We start from the raw sequence: 17,536 nt of genomic DNA on the forward strand, positions 1-17,536 counted from the left end.
AATCATTCAAAATATTCTCAAAATATTAAGTATAAACCTATTTGTTTTAACCCTTATGACAATAGAAGCCTACCAATCATACATATACCTACATACGAGTATACATATGTATATTATACTCACCTGAATGTGATCCTTCTGCGTCATTAGGCTGATATACATAGTCATATATGTGTCGATCGAAAATTCCCCGTTCAGGATAGAAATATCGCCGAGTATTCCTGGAAAGAATGACCCCAAATTAGCAAGTGTGTGACAAAATAAAATAAAACGTATGAATATTTAATAAACACACGTATCTACATATCTTCGAATAAAAACAAATCACAAAAAAATTAAACAATGCTGTCGAAAGCTATCGGCGAGAGCGGCGTGTTAATGACGCGCCGCCGAGGTTTGCGTTGATGACGTGCGCAAGCGTGCTAAACCAGCTCATTTTTGCCGGCGCTCACCTTCGCGCGCGCTCAATCGCGAATTCAGTCGTTGCATTGCTGGACCAAATATCACAATACACATCTATACCAACAATGGTATCACAACAACTAACTAACAGCAGCAACAAAAACAATCTTGGTCCATCGGGTGATTCCAACACTTTGATTCACGTCAGTACCTGAGTGTGTGTATGTGTTTTTTTGTTTTTGGTGATTGTATAAGCGCTCATTCAATAGAACTCAACTTGAACTTGGTGTACGCGCAAACGTGAGGGAACCCCAAAACCTGCGGCCAAGTCATTTGTTTTCATTTTGCTGTTCTCATTTTATTTTGTGATGCTGTAAGATAAAGAGAGAAAGACTGAGAGAGAGGTATGTACTAATGTGGCTGATGCTACGCGCGGTAACTGTCGCGTTGATGACGTCTTCATCACCTGTTGTTGGAAGTAAAAGAGCAGAGACAAAGCAAAAAAAAAAAAAGAAAACAAAAACACCACAAACTTGTAGCGGATTTTCGAGCGGCCACACACACAGATACGCAACACGCGCATGCAGAGCCACATATACTTGTGTGCTTACGTTCGTTACCACCCTAAGAGCAACAACGACAGCTTCGGCTCGACAGCTCTTTTGTCGTTTCGTTACGATACGCTTTGAGGGTATTTAAGCGGATGCCGCCGGATACCAAGCATGCATTGATTCGCTATCATTCGCTCTTAAGACTTGCCACTTTGGTTAAGAAGTTAAGTAGTTTGTTAAATATTTAAAACGCTGTGTTTATTGTAATTTATATAATTAGCTTTTGTGCCTGAGAGTAAAGTTTCGAAAGGATACAAAAGTTAAATCAAAGTATATCGAAAAGTTCACAATTATTGAAAAGTTTCGATAGCTGGAAATTCTACAATTTAAATATACTACACAAACAAGTATCAAGCTGATAAGGATATCAAGTTGTTGATCCTGTGAAATACATACTTACTTGTATAAAAAATTTTTTTTGTGTGATTTCTGGAGCTGCTTAGACGTAAACACACGTTAAGCAAAACTACTTCAAAGTTTAATTAACAGAAAATTGGCAAGAAAATTTGTTTTTTGAAATAAGCAGTGAAAGTGCATTTCGAAGGCTTATTTTTGAGAACAGTTGTTAAATAAAAATAAACAAAAAAACATTATAAAGTTATCAAAAATTGCATTTTGCAATAAATTTTTGAATTTTCTTCGTAAATTTATAAAACAAAACAAAAACTAACAAAATGATGGCTGTAGCTGCTGCACAAAAGAACCGCGAAATGTTCGCTATCAAAAAATCCTACAGTATTGAGGTGAGTCAAATGCGATTTTTGCAAAATTTATGTTGTATTTAGAAAGTGGAAATGAGGTTGACGTGGAGATTTCAGATTTTACTTAAAAAGTGGTGGATGTCAGATCTCTCTTAAACACTTATTAAGCTTTCAAGATTTAGTAAAAAAAAAATGCCTGTGTGATTTACAATAAAAAGTGCAAATGTTGGGTAAAAGTTGTATGAAAAATTTGTTCAGATACGCTTCATAATTTATTTTTCAAACTTAAAAAAAAACAACAAATACCAACAAATATTGCTAATAAAACGTTGTAAGTGGAAATTTGCTAAAGAATAAAGCTAAAGTTTGGAATGCCATGCATTTTTTGAGTAATTATTAAAAAAATCGAATTTGAAAAAAATTTTAACGAAAAATTGATTTATTATTTGTGATTAAATGTTTATAATTTGAAGAAAAGTTCGTATGAATCAATAAAAGCTTCCAAATTCAACATTGTGCTTGGAAATTTATGTATGAAAGTATTGCGATTTTAAAAAACAGTATTAAAATGCCTAAGACTTGAGATTATTTTTGTTTATCTGAATGCAAATGAAATTTGTTTTAAATTTATGGAACAATTTCGATTAGTGCTTATAAATTACAACTTAAAATTTATACAGTTTTAAAGAATTTTTAATTTTTAATGCAAATACTTGAATTGTACTTAATGCCATGTTTCATAACAAATTTAAAATATTCTTTGAAGAAAAACTTAAATTTAAATTTAGCCTAGTTCAGTCACATTTATGATACAAAAAATCACAAAAACTTGGCCTTGATTGGTTGGTTAAAGTGGTGATTCTTCCAGAATTCAACTAGCGTTTCCGCCCCATTTTGTTGCCACATCCTCGCTACCAACATGTTTAACGGCTATTTACAGCATGACTTGGCCTTACTTGTTGATTCATCATGAAGAAAACTGAGGCAATGCCTTAAATCGACAAAAATATATGAGGGTTCTTATTTTATAAAATTCTGTTTTGTTAAAAATTGAAAAAAAAAAATTATTATTCTTGAATTTTTTTTGAAGAAATAAGAAAACAATTTTTTTTATTTTGTATTACTGGAATTTTTGTTAAAAATAAGAAAACAATTTTTTTCTTCAATTTTGTATTACTTGAATTTTTGTGAAAAATAAGAATTGCGCTGTTTTTAAACTGTTTGAAAAAAATCATAAAAATTATTGTAGTTTCTTAAAAACATTAATAAATTGCAGAAGCAAACATTGGAGTAGCATTCCTTGTTCATATGAATGAATCAATTTGAGACTATTTACAATATATTCTTTGAATAGCAAAAAAATATGTTTTTGACAAATTAAAAAAAAAAAAGTTTAAATATTTTTTATTGTTCAACTTTTGACTAATATATATCAATTTGCTCTTTTAAAAAATTTAAGATTAGCGATAAATGTTAATAAGCAGTTTTCAAAACGAATTACTTTGACCCTATACTAAATGCACCAATAGTTTACACCAACAATCTTGATCAACCATCATTTTTACAACAATTTTTCTTATTTACTTATTGGCGTTGCTTTGGTTAGATTTGCTCCCAAAATCATATGTCTATCAATGGAAAAAAGTTTTCATATGAAAATTTCCAAATATTCGTATTTTTCCAAGTATTGTGGTTTCTTCAATTTTTCTTTCATGTTCAAAAAATGCTCACTAAATCTTCTAGCAACACAAAATTTCGAATTACGCAAATTCCCTAAAACCTTCAACTCAATATCAAAGTTATTGCGCATTTTTTAAATACACAAACGCCCAAATTGGGCTACGTGACAAATGCCAAACATACCAAATTTAAATTAGCAAAAAACAAAAAAAAAATGTTTTGAATTTTTAGTTTTTATTTTATGAATTTTCATCAAATGCAAATATGCCACAGAGATAGCTTCAATTCATACAGCATACCAACGTGTTTATTATCAGAATCGGTGGCTGTCAAACACAGGCAAGCGCTGTTCATTCGACACCTGGCGACGGTCAGGGAAGCGCTGGAAAACTTGAAAATGACAACATAAAAACAGTCAAGTTATTTAACAGAAAATATTGAAATAAAGAGGTAAGAGTGAAAGTGGGCGTGTGCCAGCGCAAATTGAACAGATGCGTTTAAGGTAGTCATGCAGAAGAAGAGCAGCAAAGGAAAAAAAAAATCAAAAACACAATGAAAACAAGAAAAAAAAAAAAAAAAAACAAGATGCAAGTAAGCCAACTCAGCGTTGCCGGCACAATTGATCACTTGTCTACGCGAAGATGAGTAGCCTCGAACAGAGAAAACTTTGTTATAAAAAGCTTTATTAGTTAACGTTAATGGGTTACATACATAAATGCATATATTACTAAAGAGTGTTTGCTGTGCGCGTATGGTCTTTGTTTTTGTAAATATTTAGCCACCAAAATACCCAATGCCACCGCGTGATTCCAAAACTATGCACTCTTTCATCAGCTTTTTCCTCCTAAAATTGCTGGGGCAGGCGAAGGTCATTGCAGTAAAAACTTGTCAAAAAATTATAATAATAATAACACTGAAACACTGAAAAATCACTAATAGGAAAAGGGCATCGATTAAAATTCGTATTCTTTTATTTTCAAAAGCAGTAATGCGCGCATGAAAATACTTCCTGCTTGCCACGAGCGCCATTCACCTATATATCTATAATATCTCAATCAAATATAATGAAATCAAAAAATTCAGTTGTTTGCTCCATTATGAGCACTGATATCTTAATAATGGATTCAGCTTATTAAATATATTTAGATTTTCGATCTCATTTGTAAACAAATTTATGCCAGCTTAACACCTAAAACTGTCAAAATATTATATTTAAAATCACACGCCTACGTTTGAAGCGCACCTTGACAACTTTATTTGATGCCGCGCTGTCCAGTAGTCGATCGAACGAAAGTACAAACATTGGACACAGAAAAAAATATGAAATAAAAATGAAACAAAAATCACAACAACAACCACTTAAGTCAAATATATAGCATGAGATTTGGTTTTGTGACTTCCAACATACTTTACTATTCGAAAATTTGGTCGCAAAGGGCAAAATCGTAGTTACGAACTTTGCGTGCACGCATAGTAAAAATAAAAACTTTAAATACAAGTCAATAGAAATTTATGTGTAAACATAAAACTATAACTTTTTGGCCCATAAACCAGTTATTTGCCGGTGAATTTTGTAAATTATTTTGTTTTCTTATTACTGTTGTTTGCTGATAAAAAAAAGTCAAAAAAATGCATAAATGTTGTCAATGCTAAGTTGTTTAACTTCAAAATGCAATGAAGCAAAACAGAAAAAAAGAGCTACAACGCACTACTTTCGTTTTCAACGGTTTCCAAGTGATAAAGCCAGCAAAGATTTGGTAACCGGCTCTATATACAAACATGCATATATACCAACATACGCACTGGCGAATATGTGAATACAAAGCGCGTTATACACATCATCGTAGAGTTCAGTGGAGTACTGGGACACTTCCATTGGCAATGCGGATGGATGAATGGCTTCAGCCAGTAGACGGTCTTCCGCGCTAACTGACCGTCGTGTGTTGAAATGTCGGCTTATTATTATTGTTGTCCACACAGCATCTTCAGTCACACACGTACATATTTATTTGTTTAAATTGTGTCACACCACAAAATATTGACTTATGAATACCTGAGGTAGGGAAGTATGCCGTCGGAGCAGCAACAGCACAAACCGAGCGATATGCCATAGAAAGCGCTGTCAAACTAAAAGTTGTACCAGCAAAGAAAACAAAAATAAAATTTAAAAAGCCAGATCACATTGCATAAGTATCAAGACGGGGAAAATTCCACACCTTACTGCCACAGCCAACTAAGTTCCAAGGCTTTAATTGATTTGTATGATCTGCCGGTCAATCCCAAAAATCAGCCAACTCGGCTATGTTGGTTGATTTTCATTCTAATTATTTTATATATTTTTAAAATTTTTATGTTATTCTGATTTTATTTTTCAATTTGTGCATCCTTTCAAACCAGCAGCATTTTTAGATATCATCTCCATAATTTCGTTTTTTAATGGAAATCAATTTAAGCTGTGGTTGATGCGCCAATTTCCCGTTCATATCCGCTTTAGCACTTTACGAGTGCTATTCTCTAATACATACCCACGCACATGCACCCACACATGCACGCTCAATCCAACGACAACTCTGTGTAGTTTGAGTTGAAAAGGTGCTTAAAAACTTTTTAGCCAATGGCAACGCATTAGGCTGGGGGTGGTTGTTGGTCACCTAATGGTTATTAGGGTGGTTAGGAATTAGAGCGTTGAAATGTTTATGAGTAATTGAATTTGGTTTTTTCTTTAATCTAAAGAAGATTACAGCTGAATATTATAAATTGAAATTACAGACTACCTTTAATTAAATGTATGATGGTTTGATTATTCACCATTTAACTAATTTGTAATGTTTCTTTCTCTCTTTCAGAATGGCTATCCATCACGCCGCCGTTCGTTGGTGGACGATGCACGCTTTGAGAGTCTGGTTGTTAAGCAAAATAAACAAACTGTGCTGGAAGAAGCGCGCCAAAAGTCCAATGGTAAGGAAATTGAATTTTTAAACAAATTGTGCAGTAAAAAAAAAAAAAATTAAAAAAATTAAAAAGTTTAAAACATTAAAAAATATGCTCAGCAGATAAAGCCAAATAATTTCAAAGGCGATAGCGATGATTCTTGAAACTCTCAGTGAACTATAAAAACCGTTTTGAAAATAAATAAAAAAATCTTGAAAAGAGATAACTAAATTTGAAGTTTTCTCAGTCATCTTGTGCCTCTTTTTAGTCAAATAAAAATTTTTAAAAACAAAAAAGGCAAAATTTATGCGCATTAAACAGTTGTGGGTGCTGAAATTCAAAAAGAAATAAATAAAAAAATTTAATTAAAAACAAAATGAAAAAAATAAAAAAGAACAAAAAAAAAATGTTTCCATATTAAACCGTTGCAGGTGCAGAAATTCAAATAAAAAAAAATGATTTACACAAAAAAAGTTGGAAAAAATAAAAAAAGAATAAAAAGGAATAAAAAAATATTTATTTACACAAAAAAAAAACTGGAAAAAAATATATCAAAAAAATAAAAAAGAATAAAAACGAAATAAAAAAGTATTTATTTACACAAAAAAAAAAAAATTGGAAAAAATATAAACCAAAAAATGAAAGAGAATAAAAATGAAATAAAAAGATATTCGTTTTGTATAATTTTTTATGGCTGCCTCTATTTGCCAAAAAAGTACTTAAAATTAAAAGAAGGACAATTATTACTAAAGTCAATTCCATATTTTCCGTCATCTGAAGAGATTCAGGTACACAAATATTTCTAAAAAATTCGCTATGTTATAGTTTAGAAAAAAAAATTGTTTTATTATCCGTTTTAACAAAAACAAACCAAAAAAATTCTAGCGCACGCTTCTAGTACTCGAAATGCGGTGCCTTTCATTCTTCTGTAACTCGCGTTTAATGACAGATTTTTCTATTTTCCTATCAAATTACAATTTTTCCTTTCAGTTAATTACACAATTATTTATTTCAATTTTTGCTTATTTTTTTGCTCAGCATTTTTTTGGTGCTTAATTTTCTTTCTTCTTATTTGATTTGTTTTTTATTTAAAATGTGAAATTTTTATTTTTTATTAATTTTTCAATAATTAGACGAGTCCACTTTGGAGGAATGCATCCAGCAGGCAAAGGGTGCTCCCGTTGAGCAAGAAATTGAATTGCAAGCCGCTCAGTCGGTTGAAAATGTGGAGATTCCAGCTGAAGTACTCGACATCCCAGCAGGTAGACTATCTGACAAAGAGAGTGTGAAATTAGGAAACTTTACTTTTGTTTAATTCATTTAACGTTTTTTTCGGTTTTATTATTAATTTATGATTTTTATTAATTTTTTCTCCATTTTATTTTCTTCTATTTTCATTTTCCCTTTGTTGTGACTTAGAAACCCAAAATGAAACCGTTAGTGCCACAACGGGCTCAGCTACTCAGGGTGAAGGTGCACCGGGCAGTAACAACAGCGACAACTCAAATGGTAAGCAAAAGTTATCGTCAACGTACGTGAACGGGCCAGGGATTGGGTTAATAGCAAAGTCAAAAAGTGCCTTCAAACGCATTATGATTATGATGAAGCATTTGCCATTTAATACGCTTACTTCGTACGTTTCCGCACAAAGAGCGGTAAGCTGTGAGCGAAGGCGCACACAGTCACTCTCACGAAAGGATGTCCTTATGCCACGTACGCGCAACATTTCAAATGCGAAAATCGCACATTTCCTTTTAACATTTCCATTTCCATTGCACACATTTACGTCGATGCTATTTTTATTGCGTTGATTTTATTATGTAAGCGAAAGTGGATGATGAAAGGGTGGGTGTGGGCCTTGAAAGGGAAACCTATTGCGCTTGACTTCACGGTAACAATGGTTGGCAAGCAAAAAAATTATGACTAAAGCCGCTTTGTAATATTTCGCCCAACCTCCATTAGTAGTTATGCACATAAATATGTATTCGAAGCAAACTTCACCGCTGTCCCTTTAAGGCACTTAACGCATTGAGTGGGTGAGAATTATTTTTAATAGATTTATCAAGTCGTTCTGTCATTCTTCCTTCTTAATGTGACTATACATGTATAGAGAGTGCAATTGACTTTCGGCTGAAGCACACTTGAAGAGCGTGCTGAACATGCCAAGCGGATTTATGCAGCTTGAACTTATTTAAGATTTTAAATGAACAGGATTTCATCTTGTATGGATATTTAATTTTAATCTTAATCACCCCTTTTTTCTCTTACAGATGCCGGTCTTACCGAGGAAGAAGTTTTTCTCGCCAATGCCGCCTCTGAATCGGTCGAGGCCGAGAATGCCATACAGAGCGCCGCACTCATCGTACGCCTCAAGGAGGGCATTTCCTCACTTGGACGCATACTCAAGGCTATCGAAACTTTCAAGGGTACCGTACAACATGTGGAATCACGTATCTCTCGCGACCAAGGCGTCGATCATGATGTGCTAATCAAAGTCGAGATGACACGTGCCAATCTCTTGCAACTCATTCGCTCCCTACGCCAATCAGGCTCGTTCAATAGCATCAGTCTATTGGCTGAACATAACATTAGCGTGAAGTCACCCTGGTTCCCCAAACATGCCTCCGAATTGGACAATTGCAATCACTTGATGACCAAATATGAACCCGATTTGGACATGAACCATCCCGGTTTTGCTGATAAAGTCTACCGTCAACGTCGCAAGGAAATTGCCGAAATTGCTTTTGCTTACAAATATGGCGATCCAATCCCATACATCGAATACTCCGATGTGGAAGTAAAGACTTGGCGTTCGGTTCTCTTGACTGTTATCGATTTGTCGAAGAAGCACGCTTGCCAAGAATATCGTGCCGCTTTCCAGAAGTTGCGCGATGAGGAGATCTTCGTCGAACACCGTTTGCCACAATTGCAAGAGATGTCGGACTTTTTGCGTCGTAACACTGGCTTCACATTGCGCCCCGCCGCCGGTCTGCTGACCGCACGCGATTTTCTCGCCTCGTTGGCTTTCCGCATTTTCCAGAGCACACAATATGTGCGTCACGTCAACTCACCATACCACACACCCGAACCGTAAGTATCATCTAACTAAAATGCAAACAAACAAACGCGCTTGAATTTTCGGGGTAGGGTGGGTAGTTGTGTAAAAAGTTAAGAAAATATGTTCTAATTGGGTATGAGCAGGAATCCTTTGTGTGTCAGCAGGAAACAGCCAGCTATGCGCATTGTTATGCTGTGTGACAAATTAACTTAAGCATCAGCAGTCAAGGTACAAAGCAAGATGCACTAATTTCATTTCACGGCGAATATGCTTTCATGTGGCACACACCACACCACACCAACTGTGGCATGTAGCAACTATATAACAATGGGCTGTAGGAAATAGAAACTTGACGCTGCCTTGTCGGAAGCGAGTAATTGCCTGGCAACTTTTGCATGCAGGCATCACCCACACACCTACCTACCGAAGAGGCGCATTGACGTGAAAGAAATGGCTGGGGGGTAGCTCTGACTTGATTGCAGTTGTGTGTCAATTCTTAGCACTTTAGCACTTTGGCACACTTTACCAGTGCAGCTAGCTCCATTAACGGCTGATAATTAATTTATAAATATAACTTTGTTCAAGCAGGCTGTGTTCAGAGCTAGTGACCAGCACAGCCAGTCCTTTTGGCTTCTTAGGGCAGTGAGCGTGGAAAGCTATTTTCAGCAATTACATTAAATTATAAGCATTTTTCTACTTATTGTTATGAAAATTGAATGACACATCAACATTGTCACGTTGTTTATCACTTCCAAAGTGAAGCTACTTAAGCGCAATTTTAGTGGGCAGTGAGAATGACGGGCTGTTCGTTGAGCGCAATGTTTTACAGCAAAGGAAATTTTTAGTTACAGTTGAGAGCATACTGAGGAGTCAGTGGACTTTTTTGGTGCCACTTGTTGAGCTGCTGATGATGTATGAGCTGATCACACATCCACGAGCCGCTATCACACTTTCAGTGAATTTGACAGAATCAGCTGATCTAAAATAAATAAATATTGGCGCGCACCCTTCTGTTAGCTGCTTGGTCGAGTTCCTCCTCCTATTTGTGGTACGCCTCCTGATCTTGCTCCACAAATTGAGGGACGTACAGTTTTAAGCCGACTCCGTTCGGCAAATAGTTTTTATGAGTAGCTTTTTTATGGTAGAAATACAAGTGGAAGTTTGGCACTTTCTGCCAAGGGGAGACCGCTAGAAACACCTTTCTTTTTCTATTATTTCATGTTCATGCACTCAGATTCAAACCTATAAATTAGCTGATCTGCTGACATAATAGTTGCATATTTTCATGCTGCATAGTTTTTTAGTTTTATTAGTTATGAACGAGCGAATTTATTGTACTACGCGGTTCCATTTCTTAATTGTAGAAGAGTATTTGTATTTGCTCTCTCGCGAACGTCACAACCTTGCAAGCTCTCATTTTTGGCTTACATTAACTCACTCATACTTTACATAATTGTTTACAAAAGGTCACTAACTAAAGATTTAGCTCTCAGTTCCCTCTCGTATTTCCACTAAAATGAAGTCCCAGCGAAATTACACTCAAAACTCCACGTTACTCTGCGTGATTATGTATTTGTTCATTCTACTTATAGATGGCTTTTTATTTCATTCATCAATTTGCAATTACCTCTTAACAAATTATAGCAGCAATTATTAATTAACATTTTTCTCAATATTTTCTTTCTCTTTTATTTACAGTGACTGCATTCATGAATTGCTCGGCCATATGCCACTCTTAGCTGACCCCAGCTTCGCACAATTTTCGCAGGAGATTGGTTTGGCCTCGTTGGGTGCCTCCGATGACGAAATCGAAAAATTGTCCACTGTAAGTATGATAATTAAAACACACAAAAAAAAGCCTCATAAACATGCTGCATATGTAGATCGCTAGTTAGCACCGTCGCTAGTAGCCTTGGTGCATATTTGTCCACATCTGCTGCTGTTGCTATGAGTATTGAACAGCCACCCAAGCATCGATATCGCTAAAATCATTTACTTATTAAAACAAATTTGATTTTAAAAGTCAAGTGGCACAGTCAGTGGCCACCAGCTAAGCAAATCTGGCAACAGAGCAAACAAGCAGAAATGCAGAACTGCCAGCGACGAATAGCCATGCATTCATAAATATGTATATGCACAACATTAAGGTATATATTTGTTATTTAATTTGGCTAAGTGCTCGCTTTAATTGCCAATTTAGACATTTTAGTGCACTTTTAGCAGTTACGCTAGCTGTGAATGCGCGCCCACTTAGCCAACGCCATCTCAGCTAATCGCAACAGTTGTGCCATTGCAGCGATTTAGTAGCGACCAGACAGGGCTGCTTGCGCTGTTGCTAGTTACTGCTAGTTATTCGATAGTCTGCAGTCGACACAAATACTTATGTGTGTGTGCACTGTGTGGCCTTAGCATACGCCGCCTCAGTCACATTCACATAGTTTGCCACCGTCGCGGCCACTGCCACTGTCACTGCCCCGCTATTGTGGGCACAAATCAACTCAAGAACATACCATTTTAAGCGTGTTTTCTAAGCCAAGTTGAAGTGCTTGTGCTATCTGGTGCATATTAGTAAAAATTAAAACTTAGTTTCGATTTAATTCAAGTTCGTGAGCTCAGCTTGGCACACTCTTGGGCACCCACCACACCACACACGCTGAATGGTAGGAGGGCAAGTGCATTGCTGCAATTATTTTTTCGTCTTTAGTTTGACTTGAATGTGCAATGCGTTTGCGCTATAACGAACGCTGTGGCTGTGGCGGCGATTGCCGCGGCTGCAGATTGGCTGGCCTTGTGCTTGCGCGGATTGTAAATTAGCCCGCCAATGCACGGTAAATGCCAAAGCCAAAACAAAAAGCACAAAAATACTTTAGCCAGCTACTTGGGCAGCCAAAAATTCTAAAAAGTTTAAATACAGATAAGAACGTGCTGAAAACAAAAAGGCAAGCATGAGCCCAAAAATTAAGACACATGTACATATATTTCCATACAAGTAACACGTTTACTTACTAACAAACATTTATTCAATGCTAAATTCAAGCTGTAGCTGCCGCGCTTGACAATTTTGCCAACGATTGAGGTCAAACACATGGTTGCTGCCAAAATGCGCTGCATACACAAATACACACTCACACACATTCGCATGCGAGCGATGTGACTGGCCCTGTGCTGTGCGCCCATGCTATTGTTTTACCACCAAAGGCCAAGCGTCAGTGTCAAGTTTTCCATTGTACGCCATGCTGCAACATAAAACCATACATTGTTCTAATACAACATGCAACATACCCACTATCTTAATCTTTACCTTTTTCCACTTCTCTTTTTCGCTCTACAGGTCTACTGGTTCACCGTCGAATTCGGTCTCTGCAAGGAACATGGTCAGGTGAAAGCCTACGGTGCTGGTCTGCTCTCGTCCTACGGTGAACTCTTGCACGCCATCAGCGACAAGTGCGAACATCGTGCATTCGAGCCAGCCTCCACTGCCGTACAGCCCTATCAGGATCAGGAATACCAACCCATCTACTATGTGGCCGAGAGTTTCGAAGATGCCAAAGATAAGTTCCGTCGTTGGGTGTCGACCATGTCGCGTCCATTTGAGGTGCGCTTCAACCCACACACGGAACGCGTCGAAATTCTGGACTCTGTCGACAAATTGGACACGCTGGTGCAACAAATGAACACCGAGATCCTGCATTTGACGAATGCCATTTCAAAGTTAAGGCGTCCATTCTAAGTGCATCCATTTAGCCATTCAAATGAGCCCACACACACATTGAGATTGATATGTAGGTGTATGTGTGTGTGCACGCGTGAAACCTATGCATGTGAAAGCAACTCAAACACACTCTATCACCCAAGCACGTATTTATGTATGTATCGGTTTTGCCGGCAGCTGTGGCCAGCATTTAGTTATGCTGCGCCTCGTAACTTAAATTGACATGCCGCTTAAAAGTTTACCATTTGTTTTACTAAATGCTACCTGTCATACTAAATCTAAATTTTATTTTACAATTAACGAATTTTTTGATGTTGTGGTTGATATTGTTTTTACACAATATTTACAATTGAAGATTTTTGTGTGTGTTACATTTTTGCAAAAATTTAAATTCGAAAAAAAAAAACAGAAAAAAATCCAAAATTTATTTTCGCATGCTTAAGTGAGATATTAAAAAAGTGCATATATGTTTGTATATAACCTCACGCACAAATTTGAACAATTTATCTGCACCCTACAACACACCACTATCCACAATCCACTACCCACACCCACTCACCCATCACCTTGTATGTATGTATTTCTTATTTATTTTATTTGTATATCACTGCAACTGTATTGGACCAAAAAGCAAGCATTAGTTTTTAAGCAAATTCACAAACTCACACACCAACACAAACACGCACTCTTGCACACAATTGTGCATTGATTTTGTATTCGTATTTGTACATCCACATAAATGTGTACATGTATTGTATTATTTTTCTGAATGTATTATTATTATAATTTTTGGATTATTCCTTTTTGTTTTCGTTTGTTTAATTGTATGAATACTTAATAACTATTTTGATGTGAATTGTGGAGCTTGTATTTTGTATTATTGTGAAATATTTGCTTTTACGAGATGTGAAAGTTTTTTTTTATTAAATCTTTTTAAATATTATATCTAAATGTAACTATTTTGTAGGTATGTAGAATTTAGATTTTTGTTATGTTATAAGAGCGCAAAGATATTGAATATATACACAAAGAATATATATATATAAATGAATAAAAGCATATATGAATGCGTTGTTAATTGCGGGGAAAGCAGGGAGATGCATGTAAATTCTGTCAAAAAAGTACCGAGAATTAATCCTAAAAAACGGATTTAAAGGGTTTGCTAAAATACAAAAGAGAAACAGTTCAGATAGTAAATAACGAATATTATCTGAGCTGTACGCGGCCTTTTGGAAGACAAACTCCTTGAAAAAGTTAAGATTTGTGGAAAAACTCAATAACATTTTGCAAAATCAGCATTCAGCACCTTGTTCTTTTTTCACTTTTTGAAATTTAAATTACCGCTTCGAGGCGTTCGCTTACAGTCGATAGAAGCCATTAAAGGGAATTGAATATTTTCGAGAAGTGATTCCAAAAAATGTTTTAATGAGAGAATTCGAGAATTGAATTTGATTCCAAAAAATGTTTTAATGAGAAAATTACTCCTTGGCTTGCATGAATAATAAAAAAATTGTTCTTTATTGATCCATTCCTGACACTTTTTTGACAGAATGTACCTTCTGCTCAAATATGAACGAGACGTTATCAATAAAACGGCCCGCGGATGACATATGGCAAAAATACATTTTTTGTTTTTTGGTAGGACTGTTATAAGCTCACATGGCAAATTTCAGCGTGATATGTCACAGAGTTTGTTTTCTGTGCTACTGTAAACAAGTCAAGCTCGAGTGTGTTCTTCGAATTTAACGATGGAAATTCAAGTTGAACAAAGAATTTGTTTGAAATTTTGTTATTCCAACAAAATTTCGGCTTCAGACGCCTTAAAAATGTTGCAGACAACCTATGGGGACTCTGCTCTATCGCGTGCACGTGTTTTTCAGTGGTACAAATCGTTCAAAGAGGGCCGTACATGGGTTGAAAACTTGCCTCATGAACGTCGTCCAGCAACATCAGTAAACGACGAAAACATCGGAAAAGTAAAGGAAATTGTGCTTGAAAGTCGCATAAATCGCAAAATCGGTTAACGCGGAATATTATTTAGGCGTTTTAAAGCGTTTGCGCGAGAACATTCGTCTTAAAAGGAAGTCATGGTTCTTGCATCACGATAATGCACCAGCTCACACATCACGTCTTGTTCGCGATTATTTGAACAAAAATAATGTTAATATCGTTCCGCAAGCACCGTATTCACCTGATATGGCTCCATGTGACTTTTTCCTGTTTCCCAAGGTTAAGTTGCCGCTCCGTGGAAAACATTTTGAGACAATTGAAGTCATAAAAGAGAATTCGAAGAACACACTCGAGCTGGACTTGTTTACAGTAGCACAGAAAACAAACTATGTGATATATCACGCTGAAATTTGCCATGTGAGCTTATAACAGTCCTACCAAAAAACAAAAAATGTATTTTTGCCATATGTCATCCGCGGACCGTTTTATTGATAACGTCTCGTTCATATTTGAGCAGAAGGTATGTTTGTTGCATGATCATAATTGAACATAAAACGAACTTATAGCTGCGATTAGTGCTGCCGAACCGTAGCCATAAGCGTAACCAGAGTAATCAGCTGTTATGAGCAAACATATGGGCATCATCGTAAGCAATTGTAGGTGCCGCATCATATCACCGTAACCATGTCCACATGTATCTATTGAATTTTGGGTTTTCCCCGTAACCGCAAGCAGCTGTAAAATACTTCATATTTATTTCGATATTTGCGATAAAAATTTGAATACTAGTAATGAACGACGAAAAATTAATTGACTTATTTAATTCTAACTTATCCGTGCTTTTATGACAAAATGCAAATGTTGCCATTAATTCTACTTCCATATCGGCTGTTTGTGGTAAAGGCATGAATAATCGATAAATATTGCAATGTTGCGGCTATGGTTATAGTTACGACTATAGCGTTATTGCTACGATACCATTAATTGTAGCTTTAATTGGCAAAGGTCGTGGCTTGAAACTATCGACGGCACTATCGTGATCGTTGATGGGTTTTAACTAACGCGAAACTCTCGATAGTTTTTGATGCTGCATCGATAGTTGTTTAATTTTTATTCACTACGCACTAACGTTTATTTACTACATTGACACCATTCAGGAAGCAGCGACTAGTCGCTATTAGCTAATTCTAGGTATACTCCCGAATAGTACGAATACCTACTTGGCAGATTTTACTAGAAAATTTGATGTTTCAAGGCTGCTTTTGCCGAGATTACAACAGCAATCGGCAGCATCTTTTTTGATTGATTTTCTAACCAAAAATTACTGAAAAAGGCCTTTTTTATTCACCACTTCTCTGCTCGTTATCTCTCTGCTCTCGGCTCACTTGACGAAAAATGTTCGTGTGAAAGCAACAAAAAAATTATCGAGCAGGATTCGCCGCTAGCGTGTAAGGTTATAACTCATAAAATTGGTATAACTCACTTTTTTAGAAGCAAATGTACGGAGTAAATTTAAGGCAGCTCTATTCCAGCGCAGCGAAGTTATGCTTATTTGTACCAATTGTTTCATTTATGCGCCACTAGCTAACGCTTGGCGAAAATAATGTGAACATATTTAATTAATTTTTTTTAGTTTCTTAATTTTTTTAAATTTATTTTTCGTTTCAAAAATTTTTTATTTAATATAGAGAACAGTCAAGCTTTGTAAATGTCATATTTTCCTCTTTAGATTCACAGCGATCGAGTGATAAGCGATTTCGGACGAAATTTAATTTTATCACCAAAAACAGACAACTTAAAACTATAATATTATATGTCTAAAACACAATCGTTCCTTAATTCAAAATGGCTTGCCTTATAATAACTGATCATTCTGCGGTCCAGCTCAAGCTCGAAATATGCTGGTGTGAATGTTTTTTTAATAAAAACGATTGACAGATTTCACTGCTGAAAACTAATATTAATTTAACGGTGGTAAGCCAAAAATATGGGCCACTATCGATAGAGCAGCATCGAGATTCTCAGAACTCTAAGTTAAAGACTAAAAAGATAAAGTACTTTTTATTTTTGCTGCTGCCTTCGTCAGTTGAGTCAATAATAAGGTCCAACCAATTGCCGATAGATGACCAACGTTTTGATCAGTAAATACTTATACACAGCGCTCGCCACGCTGCAAAATGCGGAATGAACAATAATAAAGAACAATACAACGAAATATTTCTTTTTATAAAACAGGATAAACCTTTCTGCAAATCAAGGAGAATTTATTTTTTTTTTGCTAACAAATACTAAACAAAACATGTGAAGCTCAAGATAAAAAGGGAACCATTTTTGCAAAATATATCATATAAGAATTAATATGACTGCCTTTGATAAAGGCACCACACACTTTGTAGTATATTTAGGCGTACATACATAAACGAGCAGGCTTCAAAATTAAGTGAGGCAGCAGCAGTCCTGTTTGATTTGTTTGACTCCTTTAATTCGAAAG

The 17,536-nt window shown here is 35.8% G+C and overlaps 1 protein-coding gene and 1 long non-coding RNA gene across 2 annotated transcripts; one reads left to right on the plus strand and one right to left on the minus strand.

Moving 5' to 3' along the window:
* The first annotated feature begins 1,114 nt into the window (after positions 1 to 1,114).
* Positions 1,115 to 14,156, plus strand: LOC128861637 (tyrosine 3-monooxygenase). Its single transcript, XM_054099919.1, has 7 exons — positions 1,115 to 1,756; positions 6,241 to 6,352; positions 7,459 to 7,587; positions 7,745 to 7,834; positions 8,596 to 9,415; positions 11,082 to 11,208; positions 12,715 to 14,156. The coding sequence occupies exons 1-7, from the start codon at positions 1,688 to 1,690 to the stop codon at positions 13,111 to 13,113; spliced, it is 1,746 nt and encodes a 581-aa protein (XP_053955894.1). The 5' UTR covers positions 1,115 to 1,687; the 3' UTR covers positions 13,114 to 14,156.
* Positions 12,342 to 12,776, minus strand: LOC128861638 (uncharacterized). The gene is made up of 2 exons (XR_008454394.1): positions 12,685 to 12,776; positions 12,342 to 12,619 (listed from the first exon to the last, which is right to left on the minus strand). It is a non-coding gene; the product is annotated as an uncharacterized LOC128861638 (long non-coding RNA).
* Positions 14,157 to 17,536: the final 3,380 nt, after the last annotated feature.

Source organism: Anastrepha ludens, chromosome 4, assembly GCF_028408465.1.
Source record: "Anastrepha ludens isolate Willacy chromosome 4, idAnaLude1.1, whole genome shotgun sequence".
Classification (NCBI taxonomy): domain Eukaryota; kingdom Metazoa; phylum Arthropoda; class Insecta; order Diptera; family Tephritidae; genus Anastrepha; species Anastrepha ludens.